This window comes from Chinchilla lanigera, unplaced genomic scaffold, assembly GCF_000276665.1.
Source record: "Chinchilla lanigera isolate Chin_1 unplaced genomic scaffold, ChiLan1.0 scaffold00145, whole genome shotgun sequence".
Classification (NCBI taxonomy): Eukaryota; Metazoa; Chordata; class Mammalia; order Rodentia; family Chinchillidae; genus Chinchilla; species Chinchilla lanigera.
Genome location: NW_004955546.1, coordinates 931,979 through 953,981, shown reverse-complemented (window position 1 = coordinate 953,981; position 22,003 = coordinate 931,979). Strand labels below are relative to the sequence as shown.

Genomic DNA, 22,003 nt, shown 5'->3' with positions numbered 1-22,003 from the left:
AAAAAAAAAAAAAAAGAATTTTCAGGGTATTTCCGAGTTTCATAGCCAGGACAAAGATAGCACAAAGCAGGTTAGAACAGGCATTTCTCGAACAAGGAAAAAATTTAATTCTGAGTAGAATATAGAGTGTCAAAAAATAAACTGATCTCACCCTGACAAAATAAGCCCTTTACATAGGAAATTATAAGGCCTCTAAAATCAGTCAGAGAACTGATAATCCCAAAGATGAACAAAGGCCAAAATTCAGATCAGAACACTTAAAAAGAGAAAAGAAAACAACTACTTTCATTTCTGGGGGCAATTTGGAGAGAATAACAAACTTTTAATGTTTGCTTGTGGGTTTGAATCCCTAAAAGTGCCAGTCACAAAGCAAGTCAACAATGACTGCACCAACTGCTTTTGATACTACCTGATGACTAAAGGGATTTTATATCCAAGAGGTCTCCAACAGAAGCTTCCTATCTATGGAACAGTTTTACTTCCTATCAGCTATCTCTAAATGGTCATCTTAGTCCAAAAGGGGAAGCAGTTTCTGGAACCAAATAGGAAGCTCCATAATAGATTTGGATGCTCTAAAATACAAATACCCACCATTTTTTTCCCAAAGGGCCTTGCCTTAGTCCAGCAAACTCAAAAAGCTAAGAACAGTACTCCAGGTGGGGACAACTTAGGTGGGGAAAGCACTGCCTGCCAGGCAGAAAGTCTTCAGCTACCCAAAGAACAGCTGGTGGCAAGGCTAAAATGCAGATGGGGGCCTTGGTGTCACAACCCATGCCTTAATCCTGCCTCAGATCACTGGAGATCAGTGAGCTGAATCTAACTGAAGCCCATGGCCAGCTCAAATATATGTCAGGCTGACACAGCAACCAGAGAGAAGAAGGGTTGTATCATTTTCTGGGGCTATTATTTACCTCAATCTCTAGAAGAATCTACTGTTATTCTAAACATAATATCCAACATTTAATAGTAAATTATGAGACATTTAAAGAAGTAGAACACTGATTCAGACTACATAATGGGGCCAAATGAAGGAGACCCACAGATAATCTAGATGTTAGTATTAGCAGATAAGAACTTTAAAGTAATTATGATAAAAATCTGAAATGATGTAGTAAAGCAGACAAGACAGATGAAAGGATGGGAAATTTATCAGAGAAAAAATTAGAATTTAAAAATACATTATCAGAAGTAGATTTCATGGGATTATGAAGAGAATGGGCAGAGCAGAAGAAGGGAACTATGAACTGGAAAAAAAAATCAGCTCATTAGATATCATCCAAAAAGGACCCCCCCAAAAAAAAAACCCAGTCTAAATAGCATTTGAGGCATTTAGAATAATGTATACATAGTTCAACATTTATGTAACTGGAATCCTAAGAAAAGAGAATGGGGCAAAGAGAATATTTCAAAAGTGAGCACCCAACTATGTGTGTATGTATGTATTTAATTTGAGACAGGTCTTGTTATGTAGTTCAGGCTGGTCTTGAACTCACTAATAGCCCAGGCTGGCCTTGAAATTTTTGTGATCCTCCTGCCACAGCCTCCTAAGTACTGGGATTACAGGCATGTGCCACCATGCCCAGCTCCAACTATTTTTTAAAATGGAAAAGGAAATAACCTACAGGTCTTCATTAGGCTCTCAGAAGGATTAACACACAACAAACTATACCTGCACACATGACAGTCTAAATGTTAAAAAACTAAAGTATAATTATGTTCAAGGGAATAATAGCCTTCTAATCAGAAACCACAGAAGACAAATATATCCTAAAAGTACAGAAGCAAAGAAAACTCTCTATATAGAGTTTTGAATTCAACAAGTATATCCTTCAAAAATCAAAGTGAAAAACATTTTCAGAAATTCAAGTCAATTTGTTACTATTAGTACTGAAATGATAAAATAAGTTCTTTAGACTTATGAAAAAGATATTAGTGAAATAAATCAGATCTACAGGAAAGAATAAAGAGTACCCAAAGGATACATATATTCATAAAAAACTTTTATTTGCACACACATGTGTACTTGTTTCTTTAAAATAGTGGTAACCGTTTAAAGCAAAAGTATTTAAAGTTAAAAATATATGAGAAATGAGCTGTAAGACAAAGATCACAAAAGGTAAAGGGGGTATTAAGAGAGTTATACTATTGAAAATTTATTTCACTGCTTATGAATAAATAGTATATTATTTGAAAATACTGAATAAGTTAATTGTGCATATTATAATTTCCAGACTAATCAATAAACTAACATAAAAATAGGCTTAACAGTCAATAAAGGAGATAATAGACTCATAACACACTGGAAGTTTTCACCAATATTTCAGATAAATAAAATAGGTTTCTACCAGCAAACTCTCCCTAAAACAAACAAAGTAAAAGCAGTAACTATAAAGGGTGTCTTAATACAGAAGAAAGTCAGGCCAACAGAAATTAAGAGGTAGAATAAAGAAAGGTAAAAGAAACCAACTGTGGCTAAAATGGCTATGAACAAACAAAAAAGTTTCAAGATCTGCGTCAAAAAATTTGACGCCTTGCTAGTAACAACTGCACAGTCAAAATTACTCCAGAGGAGGAGCTGGGTCCCATAGTCCCAGCTACTTAAGAGACTGAGAAGGGAGAATCACTTGAGCTCAGAAGTTATAGAGCAGCCTGGACAAGAGTGAGACAGACTCTTAAAAGAGAGAAAAAAAACAGATTCATTAGTCATTTCTACTGCCATAGACCATTCACCAATTACCCTCTCCTCTGCTTCAGGTTTTACCTACGTGTATATAAGTGGGTGAATTGTGTGTCCGCCAAAAAAGTGTTGACATCCTAACCTTTAGGCTGGGGATGTAGCTCAGTGGGAAGGCCCTGGGTTCAATCTCAAGGACTAAAGAAAAAAAGAATTGTAGTTCAGGGACATTGAGTCAGGACAGCCCTGAATTGTCTCCCACAAAGCCAGCTCAGGAGAGATGTTTTGTTTGTTTGCTTTTTAATAGGGATTTCTACAGAAAGGTTGTTTTTGGAAGCAACTCATTAGCTAGACAGAAATCTTAAATTGCAGCTAATTTTTTATGGGTTAGGTAAGGAGACTACTCCAGCCCTATATCTCCTATGCTCTAGTTCATCGCTTTAATTCTCATCAGTCTCCCCCTAAGTCACTTCTCTATCCTCAGTGTCTGAATACTCATTTTGGAACATGCCTCAGTTGTTCCTCCCATCTAGATCATTCTTCCCTAGATATCTATCTAGCTCCCCGTCTCAGTTAATTCAGGACTTTCCTCAAACACTGCCTTTCAGGGCCAGGGATATAGGCAGGGGCACAGCACTTTCCTGGCAAGCTTGAGGTCCTGAGTTTGGTACCAGATAAAAAACAAAACAAAACAAAACCCAAAAAAACCCTGCCTTTCAGAACGTTGTTCCCTAATAAACCCTACAGCCTATTCCTCACTTCTTTATATTGTTCCATCCTCTCAAATTATGAGTTTGCCTCTGAGCATATACCTCAGAAATACTACTCAAATGCTGGTGCATTTTATTATACATTTTACTAATTGTACTTGAATACTTGTTAGTCTCAATATCATCCTTCCTAGGAAAGTCTTTAGTAGGAAAGTCTCAAGTTCATAATGGAGGACACAAGTTTTCCAAAATTGTAATTTTTACCTTAAAGCTTAAATTTTGACACTGGTGAAAAATATTGTTGTGTGTGGTTGACACAACCATAATTCTAACACTTAGGCAGGCTTCGCAAGAGGATCTCAAGTTCAAGGCCAAGCCTGGGGTACTTAGGACAACAAAGACAACCTGCCTCAAAAGATAAAAAGACTGCAGGGGTGCAGCTCAGTGGTAATGTGCTGCTGGGTTCTATTTGCAGTACTGAAACCAACACCAAGTTGTTTGCTTTAAAGTAGCAGACTCACTTGATCACTTTTGAGAAAATGTTAAATACAAAAGTGTGAATAACCATAGTTTGTTTAGCAGTTGTTCTTTCAAGTAAAAAAGGTATCTGATAAAAAAAATGGCAATGCATTTGCACAAGTCAAATGAATGCTTGTCCTTGTGACAACCAACCATCACAGTTCAGGAGGCAACAGAAGGGTTTTATGGGAACTTCCCATTTTGTTGCACAGAATATTAAAAAGATGTATACTTGAGGGTCAAGATTTATTTATTTATTTTTGGTCTTTTTTATGAGACAGGGTCTCACTATGCAGTTCAGGCTGGCCTTGAGCTCACTTTGTAGCCCAGGCTGGTCTCAAACTCACAATGATCCTCCTGCCTCAGCCTCCCCAGACCTCAAGGAGGTCTCAGAACTCCTAGCACTCAGCAGATCACATTTTGTGGAGAGCTGCTGTTTTATTCAAAGAATTTTCTCCCAGTGTGATTTTTAATTATTTCTACTTTTCTAATTTAATACGTAGACTTTTTTAAAAACAACTCATCAAACACACACACACACACACACACACAGTGAAACAAAGGGCTAAATAAATGACTCACTTTGAACTTGTTCATTTTTTGCGGATCTCGGGAAAGGGTAGAAACTATGAGGCCAGAACGGGAAAAGTTGGAGGAAAAAAGTCATAAGAGACAGTGTCTTGCAGCTCCAGGAATCACCTGTGAGAAATTTCCACACAACATTTTAGTAAGATAACCTTCTAAGGAATGTCCCTTTGACACATCAGAATGAACAGGAAAGATAATGAAGTACTACTACCAAATCTGTCCATTGATGGCTCTGACATAATCTTGAACTAGGGACATTTTTGAGAGAATCTGAACATTCCTTTCCTATTGGCTGTTTTGAAACCTATGTGTCTGTTCACTGAACAACTAATGAATTGAAAAGCTAAACACTGAATAATAGCTTAAATAAAGTATATAATATATCCAAACATGGAACTCTTTTCTGGCATTATAGATGCTGCTGAAGCAAATATTTATTGATACTAGAAGCTTTTAAAATTACATGTGATAATTTCTTCTATTAATATCATAAGCCCCATTAGAAAATCATTTCAAAGTTCTTTAAAAAGTGAGACATCTCTTCTGTCTAAATTACAATTTCTCAAAATACAATTCTTCGAATACCATATGTTATGTAAGTATCCCATAATGAATTTGGAGACTTCAGTTCAACTATAGGCTTTATTAAGACAGTGACTATATTGTCTACTTATAATACTGTCACCTTTAAAGTGAGGCATTAATCTTCAAAAACCCTTCGTGTACCATTATGGTCTTTTACAGTCTTCACTCAACCATAAATCTAGACAATACCCTAGAATTCACTGCCCTCTCAAAATTTCGGCTGGGTCTGGGGTAAAATATAATAAGGCCTTGGTAGACTTTAACATGGTCACCAAATTTGCTGACACTGACATATCTAGCTTTTAAAACGGCAGATGGCACCAGAATCCCAAACAGGTACTTCATGTGTGCAGCAAAAGACAACCAGATTCATAATTTTGAAGCCCTTTTCATACCCAGCAGAAACCTCTATCAGCTTGCCTGAGAAGCCCAAATACCACAAGGATGAATACAGTTTTTACGATTTTTAAAAAATCTGTTCCATTTTCTTTCTCTAGAAACAAACCTCTGGCCTGGATAGGGCCCCCAGTTTCTCAGTTAAATTTAAAAACTGAAAACTCAAACTGGTTTTGATTTACTCATTCAGCAGTTACAGCCCCTGAGAAAAACTGACCCAAAGGTTGGGCGAACCCAAGATTCTGGAACTGGAACACTCCGTGGTGAGGCCGGATTGCGTGCACTCCGCGGCTGGCTTCTGCAGGTGCGCAGGGAGAACCCGACGCTGGGTACCAGTAGGGCTGGATGTCAGCGCATGAAAGGGCGTGATCCGCGCGGGACAGAGGCCTGGAGCCGCACTGCCAACACCGGGTGGACCAACTCGCTGGGCGTCTGTAGAGCTGCTGCTGCTGACAACGGAAGGTGGATGTGACACCACCTGAAGGATGGTCGTGTGGCCCGAACGAGACTGTAATGGAACAGCAGCATCCTGGTGACAACGCGAGTAGCTCACCTTTATGGGTAGCCTCTTCCCTCCATAGGTCCGACTCAGGCAGTCCCTACGTGGGTGACCGTGACCGCGGCGCGACCCCCTCCCCCCCGCCGAGCCACCCCTCTCCCTCCCCTTGGTGGACCTGTCCCTTTCGCTGGTCCCCGCCCCTCCTGGCAGGCCTCCGCAGAGGCTTCCGACACACCTGCAGGGCCAGGCCTCCCTCAGGCCACTGCCCCGCCCTCGGCCGCTCCAGGGAGACCAGGGCTTGCCCTCAGCCCCCCGGGGCGCCGGACAAAGCCGAACTGACAGCACGGACTTCGCGCAGGCGCAGAGCCCGCATGACTCCCAGAAGTCCCCGCGCGGAGGCGCCTCACTAGCTTCCCGACTTTGGCTCCGGAATCTGCGTGGGGCCTCGCTAGGGATACCTCTTATTTTCTATTAAAAAAAGGTTTTTTTTGGATTCTAGAGACAAGGAGTTGGCCAGGCTGGCGTCCCAAGTGGAGAGCCACCGCGCCGGCTCCCTGCAAAGAGAATGGATCGTGACGCAGGCCCTTGGGCCTGAGCAGACAGCTACCTGCAAAGAACGATCTATCCCGTAAATGAGGCCTTTATCCTGGTAACACCCTCCCAAATGGTGCAAATTATAGCTGAGTAATGTGATAAGTTAAAACAGGTGAGTACCGCACATACCATTTCTCAAAAGAAAAAAAAAGCTTAATATAAGGTATACAGACAGGGCTGGGGATTTAGCTCAGTGGCACAGCGCCTGCCTAGCAAGCTCAAGGTCGTGAGTTCGATTCCCGGTACTGGAAAAAACAAAACAAACAAACAAAAAGACTACATTCTAAGGTATACAGGCATCTCAGAGTTTTACGCAAATCCTGACCTACTATTACAGACATCTAAGTTAGGTAGCAATATTATAGTCAATCAGACAGGGTTAGGCCTTCGAAGGAGTCACTGCAGAAGATTAGCACACATAACAACCGTGGCTGGAGGTGCACTCCTTGAAGGCCCGGCCTCAAGATAAACATGGACTAGCTACACCTGCATACCTTCCTGAGGGATAAACAGTAATGATCGATACTCTAAATAGGCATCAGTCACCCAGGTGGGGGACCAGGACCTCCTGACCCATCTCTTCCAAAATATGTCTTTATTCTTTCCATGTACACTTACTATGTGACTTGCTTCCCCACTGGATCAGTATTGCCTAAATGACTATACTTGTAATCTTACTGGTTGATCATAGTTTTGTTCCGTGTTTTACCCACCTTGTGATTTCGCACCCGTACTGTGATTTTGCTCTATAAAACTTCCTTTGAGAAGTGGTCTTGTTGGCAACCCACTTTCTCGGTCTCTCACAGGAGCTGTCTCTCCCTCAATAAAATTTCCTACTCTTAACCTCGGTTCTTTAGAATTTATTTTTAGATTTTGGGGAACATAAACTCAGGGTATGGGACATCTAGCAGGCTGGAAATTACAGTATTTCCAGTGTATCATTTGGAGGCTCTCCATCGTTACTGGTTTAGAATACCATGACTATTATTTCACTAAGGAAGATATATGAAATACATGGAACAAATTGTGGTCAATATCTTGACGACTTCACTTTGCTCTGTGCCAACTACATAAATAAGTTTCTATTCAAAATGGCTATGTAAACATAAAAATTATTACAGAATTAAATTTAAAACATGTAGAAACCATAACACATGTATATGCACACACATACCATTTTCTGGATAGTGGTTGTTATGGAAATAATTAAAGCCTCCTGCTAACCCAGAAAATTCCACTTACCAATGGAAGAAAGAAAAAAAAAAACCTTGTATTATTGAGTGAACATTAAACCAGACTGCCATGTACAGACAATCCACTAATGAGTTTGCAAAGAAGGAAATACGCCATTTTTGCATTGCCAGGCAGGTACAACCCATTACATATTCTCTAGATAAAACACAGTTTAAGGGAGGAGAGGTTTATTGTTTGGCTTATGGTTTCAGAAGTTTAAGTCCTGGCCAGTGGACTCCAAGGTGTAAATTTCATGGCAAATTGACATGTCCTCAAGAAAGTGGACCTTACGCCACCATTTGTTACACGTAACTCATCCTAAAATCAGCTGGTATTGTAGGGTAGCCATCTGTTGTAATTGCCTTTTCCAAATGAAAAGTGAAGTTTTAAAAAATCTCTATGACAGACAGGTACAATAGTTACAATAAGTAGCCAGGATCCTAGGCATTTCCCACAGAGATAGGGAGGGTGGATGTGGTCTTCTTTGATGTTTACCTTTCAAAGACACAGCCCCAAGTTATTAAGAAAGATCTTCTTGGGGTTGGAAGATTTGAAGCACACCTGTAGTCCTAGTACTTGGGAGGCTGACGCAGCAATTCAAACTAGGATGATCTACATAGGAAGACCCTCTCTAAAAAAAAAAAAAAAGAAAGAATGATTTTCCTGGAGCTGAGGTATCTATGGCTCAGTAATACACCCTTTGCCTAGAACAGTGATGGTAAACCTATGTCACACGTGCCACAGCAGGCATGCAGAGCCCTCTCTATCAGCAAATGAGCCAAATTGCCCCAGCATCATCCTAGCAGGGGAGCATTGGATATTCAGGTTTAGTTGCAGTGTTGTCACTTTGTGATAAATAAGTGGTTTGGGGGTTGAAGTTTAGGCACTTGGTCCCTCAAAAGGTTCACTGGCACTGGCACAGCATATACAAAGCCTTGGGTTTGAGTCCCAGCACTGACAAACAAAAAGCTGGCCTTCCTAGGTGTAAAACTAGCAATAGGCTTATTTACTTTTTGAAGAGATTTACTAAATCTCAAAGAATTAGGTTTAGAATGACAAGTTTTAGAATTACACGTTTTCTCAAGTGTTAAGGAAAGAAAAGGATATATTGGTCAGCTTTTGTCCTGAGACAAAATACTCAACACCTACAGTTTAAGATAGGAGAGGTTTCTTTTTTGGCTCATGGTTTCAGAAGTTTAAGTCCTGGTTAGTGGACTCCAAGGCAGAACTTTTATGGCAAATGGGCACATCAGGGAAAGTCACATACCTCATGGCAGCCTGGAAGCAGAGAACTAGAGAAGAGCCCAAACAGAAAGAGGCCAGGGACCAGTATAGTCCCTGAGGTCATGCCGCCATGACCCACACAGACACGCCCAGAAGTGTGCTTTACTAATCTCCTAGGCATCTGTCGAGTTAATCAAGTTGGCAGTGAAGACTAACTATCAAAAGTGAGACAATTCCCTTGTAAAAGGGAAAATGTAATTTTTACATTTATCCTTATGTAACCAGCACCCTCCCGCTCTGGGTCCTTGTTCTGAGGCAAAGAAGATTGAAGCTCACAAAATGGCAAGTGGTGGGAAATGACTAGATACATGTTTATTAGAAAGAATAAAAAGGCACTCCACATACCCCCACCACATACCCCGAGTTGGGGAGAGGTTGCAAAAGCTGGACAGCTCGGGTGTTTAAATCCAGTGGCTTTTATACTATTTTGGTACAAGTGACAGTGACAGAACACATGGATGCTGTTACTTACTGTCAGGCCTTTGAGATCCAGAAAGCAGGTTGCCTTGTTTGCATTTCAGTCCTTTAAGACTTTTTCCAATTTATTTAGGGACTTGTTCTTTGTCCTTTGCCTTCCACTGTGGCCCTGATAGTTATTACTCAAGTTAATTATTTGGGCCCTTTGCATTTTACCACACTTAAACCCTGTCTTTTAGTTTACTCAGGTTAAATATTCAGGGACTTGTACCCTATCTGTCTAACTTCTTTCCTTCTTTCTCCTGGCCTCTCTTACTTCTACAGAAGACTATAAAATTTAATACAATTTCCGTCAACACTTTAATAAAAATTTCGGATGAAGAGTTCAGTTTTGTTTTACTTGGCAACACAAATTTCTAACCTCCTTTAAATAACCTTGGAAAATATCCAGGAACTGTTAGGGAAATGTAAGTTGTTATAAAAGTAATTTAAAGGTTTGATGCTTGGTTTAAAAAAAATCCACAGTGGGGCTGGGGATTTAGCTCAGCGGCAAAGCGCCTGCCTGGCAAGCGCAAGGTCGTGAGTTCAGTTCCCGGTACCGGAGAAAAACCAAAAAAAAACAAAAAAAATCCACAGAAATAGACCAAAGATAAGAATCTGTTAAAGTCATTTTAAATAACAGCAATGGTGCTGGGTGTGGTGGTGCATGCCTGTAATCCCAGCACTTGGGAGGCTGAGGCAGGAGGCTCGCTGCGAGTTTGAGGCCAGCCTGGGCTACAAAGTGAGCTCAAGGCCAGCCTGAACTGTTTAGTGAGAACTTGTCCCCCCTCAAAAAGACAAAAAAAAAAAAAAAACCCCAAAAACAACAACAACAACCACCCAAAAACAATGGTGTGGACATTGTAGTTTTATTTTCATCTATTTTGGTGTTAATAGTTTTCAAGATCCATCCTAGATATTCATGAGTGCTAAACATGTACTTTACCACTGAGTTACACCCTCCTTCCCCTAATTTGGCATTGAGATCTATCTCCCTCTGAGAGTAGCTGTACTGTACCCTCCAGCCATGCCCCAATTTGGTGGTAAATGTTTACAGTTTGCCTTCCTTTCTCCTGGTGTATAGCCCAATATCTTAACTGTCTGAACCATTACTAAATTTCCCTCTCACAGATTATGTGTACTGGAAGATCTTAAAGCTCTTGTTTTACCTTTGTCCAGTTTACTCCTACTAAGACAACCACCCTAGGAGAGTCCTGACTGGGAGAGAAGAGTTAGGCTTCAGTGTGTCAGTCAACTGAGACAAAGAGGGGGCTGCACAAGAAGACACAATGAAGTAACAGATGCAATCCCTATTACTTAGTGTTTTAGTCACTTTCCCATGGCTGGAAGAAGACACCTGTATCTGACTCCCACAATGTAAAGCAGAAGTTTATTTTAGCTCACAGTGTTTTTGAGGGTTCAGTCCATAGTCAGCTGGCTTCAAGGCAGAAATGGGGCAACAGAGGGGCCTGGTGGAAGAAAAGTTTCTTAATCCATGGCAGCCAGGAAGCAGACAGTGAAAGAGGAGCTAGGGACACAAACACACTCTTCCAAATCATAACCCCAGGGACTCCCCTGCAACTAAGCTCCACTCCCCTCCAACTAAGCTCCATTGAATGAGCAGCACATTCAATGACTGAACTCATCAACAGATGAATTTATTGATGAATATAGCCCCATGATCCCATATAGCACCCTCCAAACATATGAAATGCCTGGGAGAGAGTTTAGATCTAAACCATAACACAGATCCTAGAGAGAAGAGGGCAGTATACTCCAAAAGGTCAGAGATAAGACAGGAGCCATCAGGGACAGCCACACCTAACTAGAGGGCAGGGAGCAACAGAGAATGAAGGACTTTGAGGGCAAAATCTTTGTGTTACTTAAGCAAATTTGCCTGCAGGAAAGTGACATTGGTGGGTTTTTAAAAAGCATGCTTAACTGAGGTAGTTACTGTGGCATACTTAAAAGTCCAAATTAAAAGAAAACAAAGTTAAAACACAAACTGAGAAAACATATTTAACAATTATAGACACAGTATTCACATTCTTGATAAACTGCTATTTCAAATCATTTGAAATATGGGCATCCTATATGTGATAAAAATAGATAAGTACAGCCTATTATGCTATAACCAACTAGAAATTTACCAGAATAAACCAGGCAAAGATACAGCTCAAAAAAAACTTCCTTTTTTTTTTTTTGGTCTTTTTGAGACAGGGTCTTGCTGTGTAGTTCAGGCTGGCCTTGAGCTCACTTTGTAGCCCAGGCTGGTCTCGAACTCACAATGATCCTCCTGCCTCAGCCTCCCGAGTGCTGGGATTACAGGTGTGCGCCACCATGCCCGGCCAAAAACTTACTCTTGAGTCAGAAAGAATCTGCAAGCCTGGCCTCAAAGGCTACTTTTGCCAAGGTCACCTGGATTTAACTGGATCATTCAGGGCATTGTGGAAAACAGTGCCTTTATCAGCAAGAAATTAGTAATGACTAATAAAGACCCAACAGCTTAATATCAAGATCAGAGAGTCAAAAAGAACACTGTTAGAAACACTGATATCTGCTAGGCCTGGTGGCACACACCTGTAATCCCAGCACTCAGGAGGTTGAGGCAGGAGAGTCACCATGAATTTGAGGTCAGCCTGGGCTACATAAGTGAGTTCAAGGTCAGCTGCACTACATAGTGAGACCCTGTCTCAAAAAATACAAAACCAAAACAAAACAAAACACCCACTGCATCTAAACTGAATGGGCATGCTGGGGATATAGCTCAGTGGCACAGCACCTGCCTGGCAGGCACAGGTTCTAAATTCGATTCCCAGTACCAAAAAAGCAAAATAAACAAACAAAACCTGGGTGGGCATGGTGGCACACACCTGTAATCCCAGTGCTGGCAAACACAGCAGTATGCCCATATGGGGGATCTAAAGGCCCATTTGCTACAATATATTACCCAAAATACCCAGTTTTTAATAATAAATAACAAATTACAAGAAAGAAAATAAAGAGGAAAGTGTGACCACACACAAGAAAAAACTAAGGCATGGAAACTTCCTTTGAGGGCCCAAGTGTTGCCTATTATTTCCCTAAGACCTAAAGAAATCTATGTTTAAGGAAATAAAAGAAGGTTTCCTTCATTGTTTGGAAATGGTACATTTATTATGCTGTATTTTAAAAATACTCTTAAAGCATCTTACTCCCAGGAAACCCTTACTGAACTATTTTGAATAGAGCATGTGCCAGCTAATCTTGTCAGCTTAATTGGATGAAAACTCCTGGAGAGGTGATTTGATCGTGGGAGAGCTATATTCGTCAATGGACTAACCCACTGATGTTCACAACTAAATATGCCGTTAGGATGTGGGGCCTGGTTGGAGAAGGTGGATCATTGAGGATGCTCCTTTGGAAGACATCTCTCTCTGGTGCTCTTCCCCTATGTTCTGCTTCACAGCTGCCATGACATGAGCAGCTTTGTTCCACAACCCATTCTGTGATGTTTCTCTAGAGTCAACTGAACATGGACAAAACCCTCTGAAACTATAAGCCAAATAAACCTCCTTCCCCCCCCCCCCCGGTACCCGGAATCAAACTCAAGACCTTGCACTTGCCAGACCGGCGCTGTGCCGCTGAGCTAAATCCCCAGCCCCTAAATAAACCTCTTAATGATTGTCAGGTATTTTATCCTACCAACAGAAAGCTGACCAATATTGAGAAATACTATAGATATTTGTAAGGCCTTTCTCGGGTTTAAAACTTATGTTAATTTAGGTGTCCTTATCCCAGATGAAGTCAAGAATGCTTTTGTGAAGTACACAACTCACTAGCAATGAGAAAACTATATTAAAAAGTTGAGATTTTTAAATGAAATTGTGTTAAAGAATAACCTTCCTATAAGAGGCTTTATTCAACCAACTTTATTGCTTTATAATTTTAACACGCAGAGAACATATGAAATTTATGTTCTTTTGGGTCGTGCCTATTTCCTACCACTTCTTTCTAACTAGGGATTTTGTCCTCGCACCTATTTTTTCCTGACAGGTTCACTGAGGGCGGCGTCGGATAATGGGTCTGTATGAGCGGATTTGTCTGTTTAAACGTGATTTGCAGCTTTCCTCACCGGACAGCTCCGCATCTAAACGGCACCCCTGTAGCCAGCGCATCTCCCCAGCACCCATAATCCTGCGAACCGCAGACCTCGCCAAATCGGACCCAGAGACCCGGCGCCACTTCAGACAGCGGTGCGCGGGGCCTCACGGGAAAGTAAGTTTTCCAGCCGTGGCCAATCCCGTGCGGGCTCTGCGCATGCCTCGTGCAGCGGCCGCCCCTTGTTTTCCGCGGGCCTCAGCTGGGAGGCAGTCCGGGGCTTCCCAGCTGCGGCTGTTTCGGGCCCTGCAACACGACCCGTGATCGACGGGTGAGTTCCAAAGAGCTGGGCGAGGGGCAAGTGCCCAAAAATGGGGAAGAGCCCACGGTACCCAGGACGGGGCCTCTTTGTCAGGATGTGAGGGCGGGTCAGCACAGGTCCAGTCCCAGCGCCCAGAGGACTGCGCTCTTCTCTCTGGGCGGTCGGTGGGGCCGCGGGTGGAGCAAGTGTGCGCATGCGCCATCGTGTCATCCAGCGGAGGTGGTACCGCAAGGGAATGTCTGGGCGTGCATGATCTTGAGCCCTGTATCCCGGGACGGGCGGTGCTTCTGGGAGACGCGTGTGTGATGGGCTTCCGGGGCATGGCCTTGAGGCCAGCGGCCAGCCCTGTCTGGGCATCCCAGACCTTGATTGCTCTAGCACTCCTCCGGTAGCTTGCAGAATTATCTGTTCTTATTTGGTAGTAGAAGAAAAAAATTTTTGGAGGCCAGTGACCTTTTCAGGATCTCAGTTGGTTAGTGGTGGTGACTTAATGTCTGATCCCTTGACTCCCAAGCCCATACTGTGTACATTTTTACATATGTCAAAGGACATTTTTAAATGAAGCACACCTTTTAGAAACAACACAATTTAAAGATACTAAAACTTTTTTCTTGAAGGACTACTTTTTGTGGCTTTTTGTGCATTCACTAACCAACGGCTCAGTAATATTAGTGAGAAAATTGATCGTTAACCCTAAATATTTTTTTAAAATAACAGTTTTAGTGAAGTGGTAATGTTCTTCATTAGGAACATTGTTAACTTGTTCCTTCATGAGAAAGTGTTAACTTGTATGACCAATATTTTTGTTACATATACGTATTTGTGAGCATCAAGGGAGATTTAAACGTAAAATCCTTGGGATACACATATTCACATTTATCCAGTGAAAAAATTTTGTGCTCAAGAGCTACATGATTATATTAGAGCCGTAGATTTTTCACCATTCCTTCTGATGATCCTAAAGTGTGAAAAGGGCAGGGACATTTTCCCACAGAGAGCATTTCATCTAGGGGGTGTATGTGTTTACTAGGTAGGACAAATTATACTTCACCCTATCTTTCTTCTTCTAACCCAGTTGTAGCTTGAGAATTGCCTGCATCTGTCGAAGAATAGCACAAAATGAGCAAGGTAAGTCATTTATTAATTCCCCATGTTATTTGTAAGAGTCAGTATGTTAAGTGAGAAATTAGGTATAGATAAAAATCAAGCTTCACAAAAAAATATAAAGTAATAGATCTATGGGAAGATTAAGTTGGTATGTTGCCATATACTGATCATATGATCTTAGAGTCACTCTTGTGAGCTGCAGATATGTCTCCAATATTTCTGCCTACCATGGGAGAAAGGAATACACTGTATACTCCATACAGAAGACTGGATCCTTCAAAGACAAAGACTTCCTGGAAGATACTTTTTTTGGTCATAACATAGGGACACATGTTCAATAACCTTCCAGGGTGAATGAGATCTTCCAGGGTGAATTACTTTAAATCAGTGGTGGCGAATTTATGGCATGTGTGCCACAACAGGTTCATGAGCTAACTTGCCCCAGCAGCCTAACATCGGATTTTTGGGTTTCATTGCAGTGTTGGCATTTTGCAGTGAACAAGTGGGTTTGGAGTTTCAGTTTGGGCACATGGTCTCTAAAAGTTTCGCCACCACTGCCTTAAACTATAGTGGTGTTAAAAAGGGTTAGAGACATGGTTCAAGTAGTGTCGGTTTTTGGATCATCTTGTTTGATCCTGATGTATAATTTACAACATTGAGAGGAAGCATTGGCCTGCATTCCTGTATGAACACCTGTATCAAATTAGTAATTTATCACTTCACAATGTAAGAGTCTGCAAATGGTTTGACTCCAGTTATCCTCATCTAGTGCTCATTGTCATGCTGAGACATACTGTACTGTAGGAGTCATGGTACAGTTCAAAAGGCATGGCTATGGTGCATTAAGGTTTTGTTTTGTTCTGAGTTTTCTACATTCCTTTTGTTCTCCCATCCAGTGTCAGTTTCTTTGAGCTAGAAGAGGTATAGGTTTTTTGTGTTGTCTGTGTTTATTGTGTATTTTTCAGCCTTCATCTGGAAGATACATTCATTTTAGGATATTTTTACAGAATTTTGATTTTTCTGGTGGCTTTTTATTTAGCATTATAAAATATTGTTCTATTTTGTTTTTCACATTTACAGATTGCTTGCTGGAATTTTGCCCGGTGTCTTCTGACTTCCATGTTTCTATTGAAATATTTGGTTTATGGTTTGCTGTTGAGCTAGCATACCTCTTTTTGGTTCACATTAATTCCTTCAATGAAAGAATAAACGAGACCTTTCCCTGTATAAATTTCTTTTTATGCTAGCAATAAGAGTTCTTTGTCATATATATTATCTGAGTATGTGGTTTGCATTTTTGTTCTGTATGCTTTGATAAAGATGGATTGCTACCTTTAATGTGGTATGGTTAATTTATGTCTTAAGGGATCTTTTCATGAGGTAAAATTTTTACTGCTTTAACTTTGCAAGTTTATACTAAGATGGATATTGGTTCACTCTTAAGATAAAAATAAATATGAATTATAATTTCACTAGCACTGTTTACCAAATGATTGTGCTTATGTCACCCTTGTCATGAATCAAGTGACCATACATGTGTGTCTCTGTCTTGGGGCTCTGTTCCTTTGCTGCTTTTGAAAATCCGTGTGCCTGTGTTACACATTGATTTTGTCACATTAATAATAATACTTGATATATGGCAGTGTTTCTTCTGGCTTAGATTTTCTTCAAGATTGCCTTGTCTATCTGAAACTCTATTTCCATATGTTTTAGCATTAGCTTGTCTAATGACCATCAAAGTATCTGCTGGGAATTTTTTGAGATTGCAATGCATCTGTACCACAGCATGGATAGAACTGATATTTTTCCTCATATTGAGCCTTCTCATCTGTAGCTTTCTTTGGTTTCTTCATTATAGCTTGTAATTCTCTGTGTGTTTTATTTTTCATGCTATTATTAATTATACCTTTCAAAATTTAATATTGTTTGCTTGTAGAAATAGCTAAGATTTGTTATACTGAACGAGTACCTACATCCTACAATATGCTTTTATTTGGATTTTCTGTGTGTGCATAATTATGTTACTTCTCTAAAAACTGTAGAAAAATGTTGATTAAAATTTGGCATAGCAGGCATCCTTACGTTGGTCCTAGTTATTAAGTTAAATGCTTCCCATATTTTAGTGTTAATGTGGTGTTTGCTGTAACCATTTATGGAAACCCTTTATCATACTGAGGAAATTCCTTTCCATTCCTAGTTTGCCAAGTGTTTTGTTTGTTCGCTTGTTTTTTTTTTTTATGTGTGAGTGTGTGTGTGTGTGTGTGTGTGTGTGTGTGTGTATGTGTCTTTTTTGAGACAGGGTTTCACTATGCAGTTCAGGCTGGCCTTGAACTCACTTTGCAGCCCAGGCTTGCCTCAAACTTGCAGCGACCCTCCTACCTCAGTCTCCTGAGTGCGAAGATTACAGGTGTGCACCAGCACTCCCAGCCATGTCAAGCATTTTTTAAATCATACTTTTCTGCATCTATTGATATTAGCTGGTTTTTAAAACTATTCTTACTTGAATTTCCATGGTTCCAGGAAATTCCTGATCTTCATATTCCGTTCTCTCTTTAAGCCAGATATAAGATAATATTTTTCCCTCAGACTTTATTGTATTTTCTTTATTGTATTTGTATTTGTATTTTCTTTCATAGGTTCTCTGAGAGCCTCCAGTTAACTCTTGAAGAATCAGCTTCCAAATTGTAATATCTCTCAGATATTTACTTTCATTCTAACTCTTCAGTATTATGCTTCAGATCTAGCTCGTGTAAGCCCCGTCTTGCTAAAATACCACTCCAGTCTAGTGTCCACTGTTCTCGTGGATGCCCCGTCTTGCTAAAATACCACTCCAGTCTAGTGTCCACTGTTCTCGTGGATGCCCCCTGAGTTGGTGACCACTCCTGTCATCAGTGCCCTGTTTGCATCCCAATTTCTGCTGTGGTAGTTTGCCTAAGTGATGGTGTTTTGTCCTTTAGTTGTCTCTTGCCTTTCTCAAGAGAATAGGTTCTATAAATAAAATCCTGCCCACATTGTTTCAGTATATGCTCACATCTCTTCACTGCCCTCCTTTTTAACACAGCAGTGACCCCTAAAATAGATATGCATTTAAGAGGGTGTCCAAACAAACCAATTGGCTATCAACTATGTACTTCACAGTATGTACTTCACAGATTTCACAATCATAGTAGTTTCAAAGTCCTTCCATTTTCTACACATCCTAACGATTGCCTCTGAATTGAACAATTAGAGCATGGAATATGTATTGCAATCAAATAAAATATTAAGATGTATTTCTGCATTTTAAAATCTGAATGAGAAGTTGGAATGCATAATAAATGTATTGGCAGTTTACTTCTATAATTTGTAAGTATAAATGTTTGTGTAAACCCACTGCCTAATGACTTTCGTTAGTGTTCTCCTGGCCTTTTTTCTCATGGCAGCACCAGGTCACAGCTCCTGTCCTCCTGCGCTTCTTGCCCTGTTGCTGGTTTCTTGAGTGTGTGAGAGGGTCCTGCCGTTGTTTGTGTCATGGTCCTAATCCTTCTGGGGATGCAGTACAGTATTATCTTCAGCTGACTTCCCAGTGAAATTCAAAGTAGAGCTAATTTTGCTCCTTATTTGTATCATTTGTCTGTATTGTATGCAGTTTCATTTTAGCACTTGCAACATAATACTACATTTATTTCCTTATGAGATTATATATTCCTGAAATAAAAATATTATTCATCTTACTATTTACAACCACACTAATAGTCCCACACACACTGTGGGGACTGCTGATTTTTCTTTGCATAAATTAATACCGTAAGGCAATAGGAGAGTATACCAGTTAGTTTTCTTTCCCTCTGAAGTATATGCCCCAAAAATTCTTAAATAATTTTCACAAGCTATAAAGTGCATGCAGTATATCTTTTTCCATGTCACCTAATGCTATACATTTTTAACTGAACAGAAACTCCATGGATCTGTATCATTTAAGGATGTGACTGTAGGCTTCACCCAGGAGGAGTGGCAGCACCTAGACCCGAGCCAGAAGTCCCTGTACAGAGATGTGATGCTGGAGAACTACAGCCACCTGGTCTCCGTGGGTAAGGGTATGCATTATATGATTACAGTAGCATTTGTTTATCTCTTTCATTGTGGAGCATATGGCACTGTGCAATGTAATTATTTGAGATTCTGTTTGAGTAATCCAAGAGTATAGATTTGTTAGTTTTGTGCACCAGAAAATATTTGTGTTCACCTCTCCAGTGAGGTGTTCTAGTGGCATTGTGCATTCCCTCCATCAGAAGCCATGACAGCCCGAGTCCTTAATCATTTCCCATTAACAGGGTATTGTATGACAAAGCCAGAGTTGATCTTCAGACTGGAGCAAGGAGAAGAGCCATGGATATTGGAGGAAGAATTCCCAAGGCCAAGCTTCCTGGGTGAGTTAATCTGTACTGCACAAACCATCAGAAGAGTCATTACTTACCTGCAGTTAAAGGGTTGGCTACCCTGAAATTTTTTTCTGATTTCTAAACTCAACCTTCTAATGCCATTGTCAAGTGTTTTTTGATTCATTTAAAGTATTTTCTATTTATATCTGCCAGTAATCCAATCTTTGCTCTTGCTTTTCTTGGCTATTCCATGTTTTGCAGAGCCATCTCAGTTTCCCACTTTACCTCCCTTGTCCTCTCCACTTTCCATTGTCAGATGTTCTTTGATGTACTCATTTTTTTAAAAAAGGGTAGAATTAATATTTTATTGTCATTTATAATCAGATGGCAGTTGGGTATATAGTTTCCATACTTTATATTTTTTTGTAAATAAAAAAATTAAGAGTTTTAAACAGCTGATAGCCAGTTCTTCAGAAAACACAATTAGATTAATTCATTAATGGTGGCGTCAAGCTTTTCCTTATTAACACCAGAAAACTCACTCACCTTCTTACTCTTTTTAAAAAACGAAGGTTGCCATGCATTTGACTTCATACTTTGCAGGGACATCCTGACAGTCATCTACATCTACTTCAAGGAGCAATGCATTGGAATGTTTTTCAGACAGGGCATGAAAGAAAGGTGTGATCATTTTTCAAGGCCCACACCATGTGGCTGAGAAATCAGCTACTACAAGTTTATCTCCTGCACCAGCCAAGGCTGAAAGGCCTCATTGATTTTGTTTTTGTTTTCTGGTACCAGGGATCGAACTCAAGACCTTGTGCTTGCTGGGCAGGCGCTGTGCTGCTGAGCTAAATCCCCAGCCCTGCCTCATTGGTTTTGATCTGCTGCACCATTCTGGCTCCTGGGAGCTTGATGAGCTGTCAAAGCAAGTGATGGAAGCAGATGGAAGGCACGGGATGTAGCTCCAGTATGCTCATTTTTTGACTCAAATAATTTTTGAGTTTTTGCTATGTGCTAGCCATTTTTTAAGAGCTGAGAATATAGCAGTAAAAAAACCTCTAAATGTATTTGTAGAATATCCCTTGTTGCTGAGACAAAACAGTTGACATCTAGAGTTACAGGAGGAAAAGTTTATTTTGGCTCACAGTTTATAGAGGTTTCAGTCCAAGCCTGGGCAACTTAGTGACTTGGTTAGTGAGACCCTCTCTCAGTAAAATAGAAGACACCTGGGGGTGTAACTCAGTGCAGAAGACTTGGGTTTAATCCCAAGTTCTTAAAAGAAGTTTTTATATTGATAGAAAACTCATAACATAGTTAGCAACATAATTTGATAAGGAATAAGTAAAGATAGAAAGTAAGAATGATTCTATTAGTATAAGATAAAATAGACTCCAGAGCAATGAAAATTATTTGAGAAAAAGATTAATATAAAAATGATCAGTCCAACATATGTCTAGTAATTCTAAGTGTGTCTTAGTAAGCAACAGAATTCCAAAGTTCAAAACTGACAGCTAAAAAAAGAAATAAGCAAATTGTTAATGATAGCTGGAGAATTCATCACACAGAATCATTAGACATTATTAAATTAATAGCAACTTTAGAAGAATAGGACAGCTCCAGCACCATTACCCAGTGGATTGAAGCAGCATCTATAGGGGCTGGGGATTTAGCTCAGCGTCAAAACGCCTGCCTGGCAAGCGCAAAGTCGTGAGTTTGGTTCCTGGTACCGGAGAAAAACCAAAAACAAAAAACAAACAAAAAAAAAAAAACGAAGCAGCATCTATAGAAAAGTGCCCATAGCAACAAAAGAAGACTACGTTTTTTTCCTCAAAAAAACAAAAAAAAAAAAAAAAACGAAGCAGCATCTATAGAAAAGTGCCCATAGCAACAAAAGAAGACTACGTTTTTTTCCTCAAGTACCCATGAAAATTTTTAAAAAGGGCCAGATTGTGAACTATAAGCATATTATTATAGATTTTAAAAGAATTTGGATTCTTTATACAAGACTAGCCAACTGCAAATACATAATTTTGCTTCTTTTTCTATCTTGATGCCCCTTTGCCCCCTTAGCTAGAGTGTGGCCAGAGGACATTCTTACATTGTTCGTATTCGCTGACAGAGACCATTCTTCTTTTCATTGTGTAGTATGTTGTTAGCTCTGGGCTTTTCAAAGCTGCCTTTCATCAAATTGAGGAAGTTTACTTGTATTCCTAGTTTGTTGATTGTTTTTAATCAAAGAATGTTAGATTGTGTCAAATTCTGTATTTGTGTTGTGTGCATTAATCTGTATGTATTGAGATGATCATGTGATTACTGTCTTTTATTTATGTTACATTAATTGGTTTTCAACTCATGAAACCAATTTTGCATTTCTATTGTGAATCCCACTTGATCAAGCTATATAATCTCTTGTGTGTGACCTGATATAGTTTGCTTATATTTGTTGAGGTTATATAGCTTTTTATTCATAAGACACATTGGTCCCTGTTTGCTTATGTCTGATTTTGATGTGAGGGTAATGTAGGGATCATCAAATTAATAGGGATATGTTCCTTTTTCTTCTGATTTTTAAAGGTGTTTTGAAAAATTAAT

General features: G+C 40.0%; 2 protein-coding genes across 12 annotated transcripts in view; one reads left to right on the top strand and one right to left on the bottom strand.

The window, feature by feature from the left end:
- Znf25 (zinc finger protein 25) overlaps positions 1 to 6,323 on the bottom strand; it is a 25,493-nt gene extending 19,170 nt beyond the window's left edge. For 2 of the 8 annotated variants that reach the window (XR_001232205.1, XM_013508405.1), the window contains exons 1-2: positions 5,690 to 6,322; positions 4,486 to 4,602 (exon numbers count right to left, since the gene is read on the bottom strand). Coding sequence is in view for 7 of the 8 variants with exons in the window: in XM_013508405.1 (XP_013363859.1) it covers positions 4,486 to 4,500 (15 nt within the window). In the remaining variant the exon portion in view is untranslated. Of the gene's footprint in view, positions 1 to 4,485; positions 4,603 to 5,689 lie in introns of all 8 variants that reach the window. The other 6 variants (XM_013508403.1, XM_013508404.1, XM_013508402.1 and 3 more) reach the window with 6 other exon arrangements.
- Positions 6,324 to 13,852: 7,529 nt separating this feature from the next.
- The window catches only part of LOC102029797 (zinc finger protein 33B-like), a 41,667-nt gene continuing 33,516 nt past the window's right edge, over positions 13,853 to 22,003 (top strand). For 3 of the 4 annotated variants that reach the window (XM_013508385.1, XM_013508386.1, XM_013508383.1), the window contains exons 1-4: positions 13,853 to 13,949; positions 15,016 to 15,068; positions 18,982 to 19,123; positions 19,361 to 19,456. In XM_013508385.1, coding sequence (XP_013363839.1) covers positions 15,060 to 15,068; positions 18,982 to 19,123; positions 19,361 to 19,456 — 247 coding nt within the window. In that variant the 5' untranslated portion in view covers positions 13,853 to 13,949; positions 15,016 to 15,059. The remainder of the gene's footprint in view (positions 13,950 to 15,015; positions 15,069 to 18,981; positions 19,124 to 19,360; positions 19,457 to 22,003) is intronic. The other variant, XM_013508384.1, reaches the window with a different exon arrangement.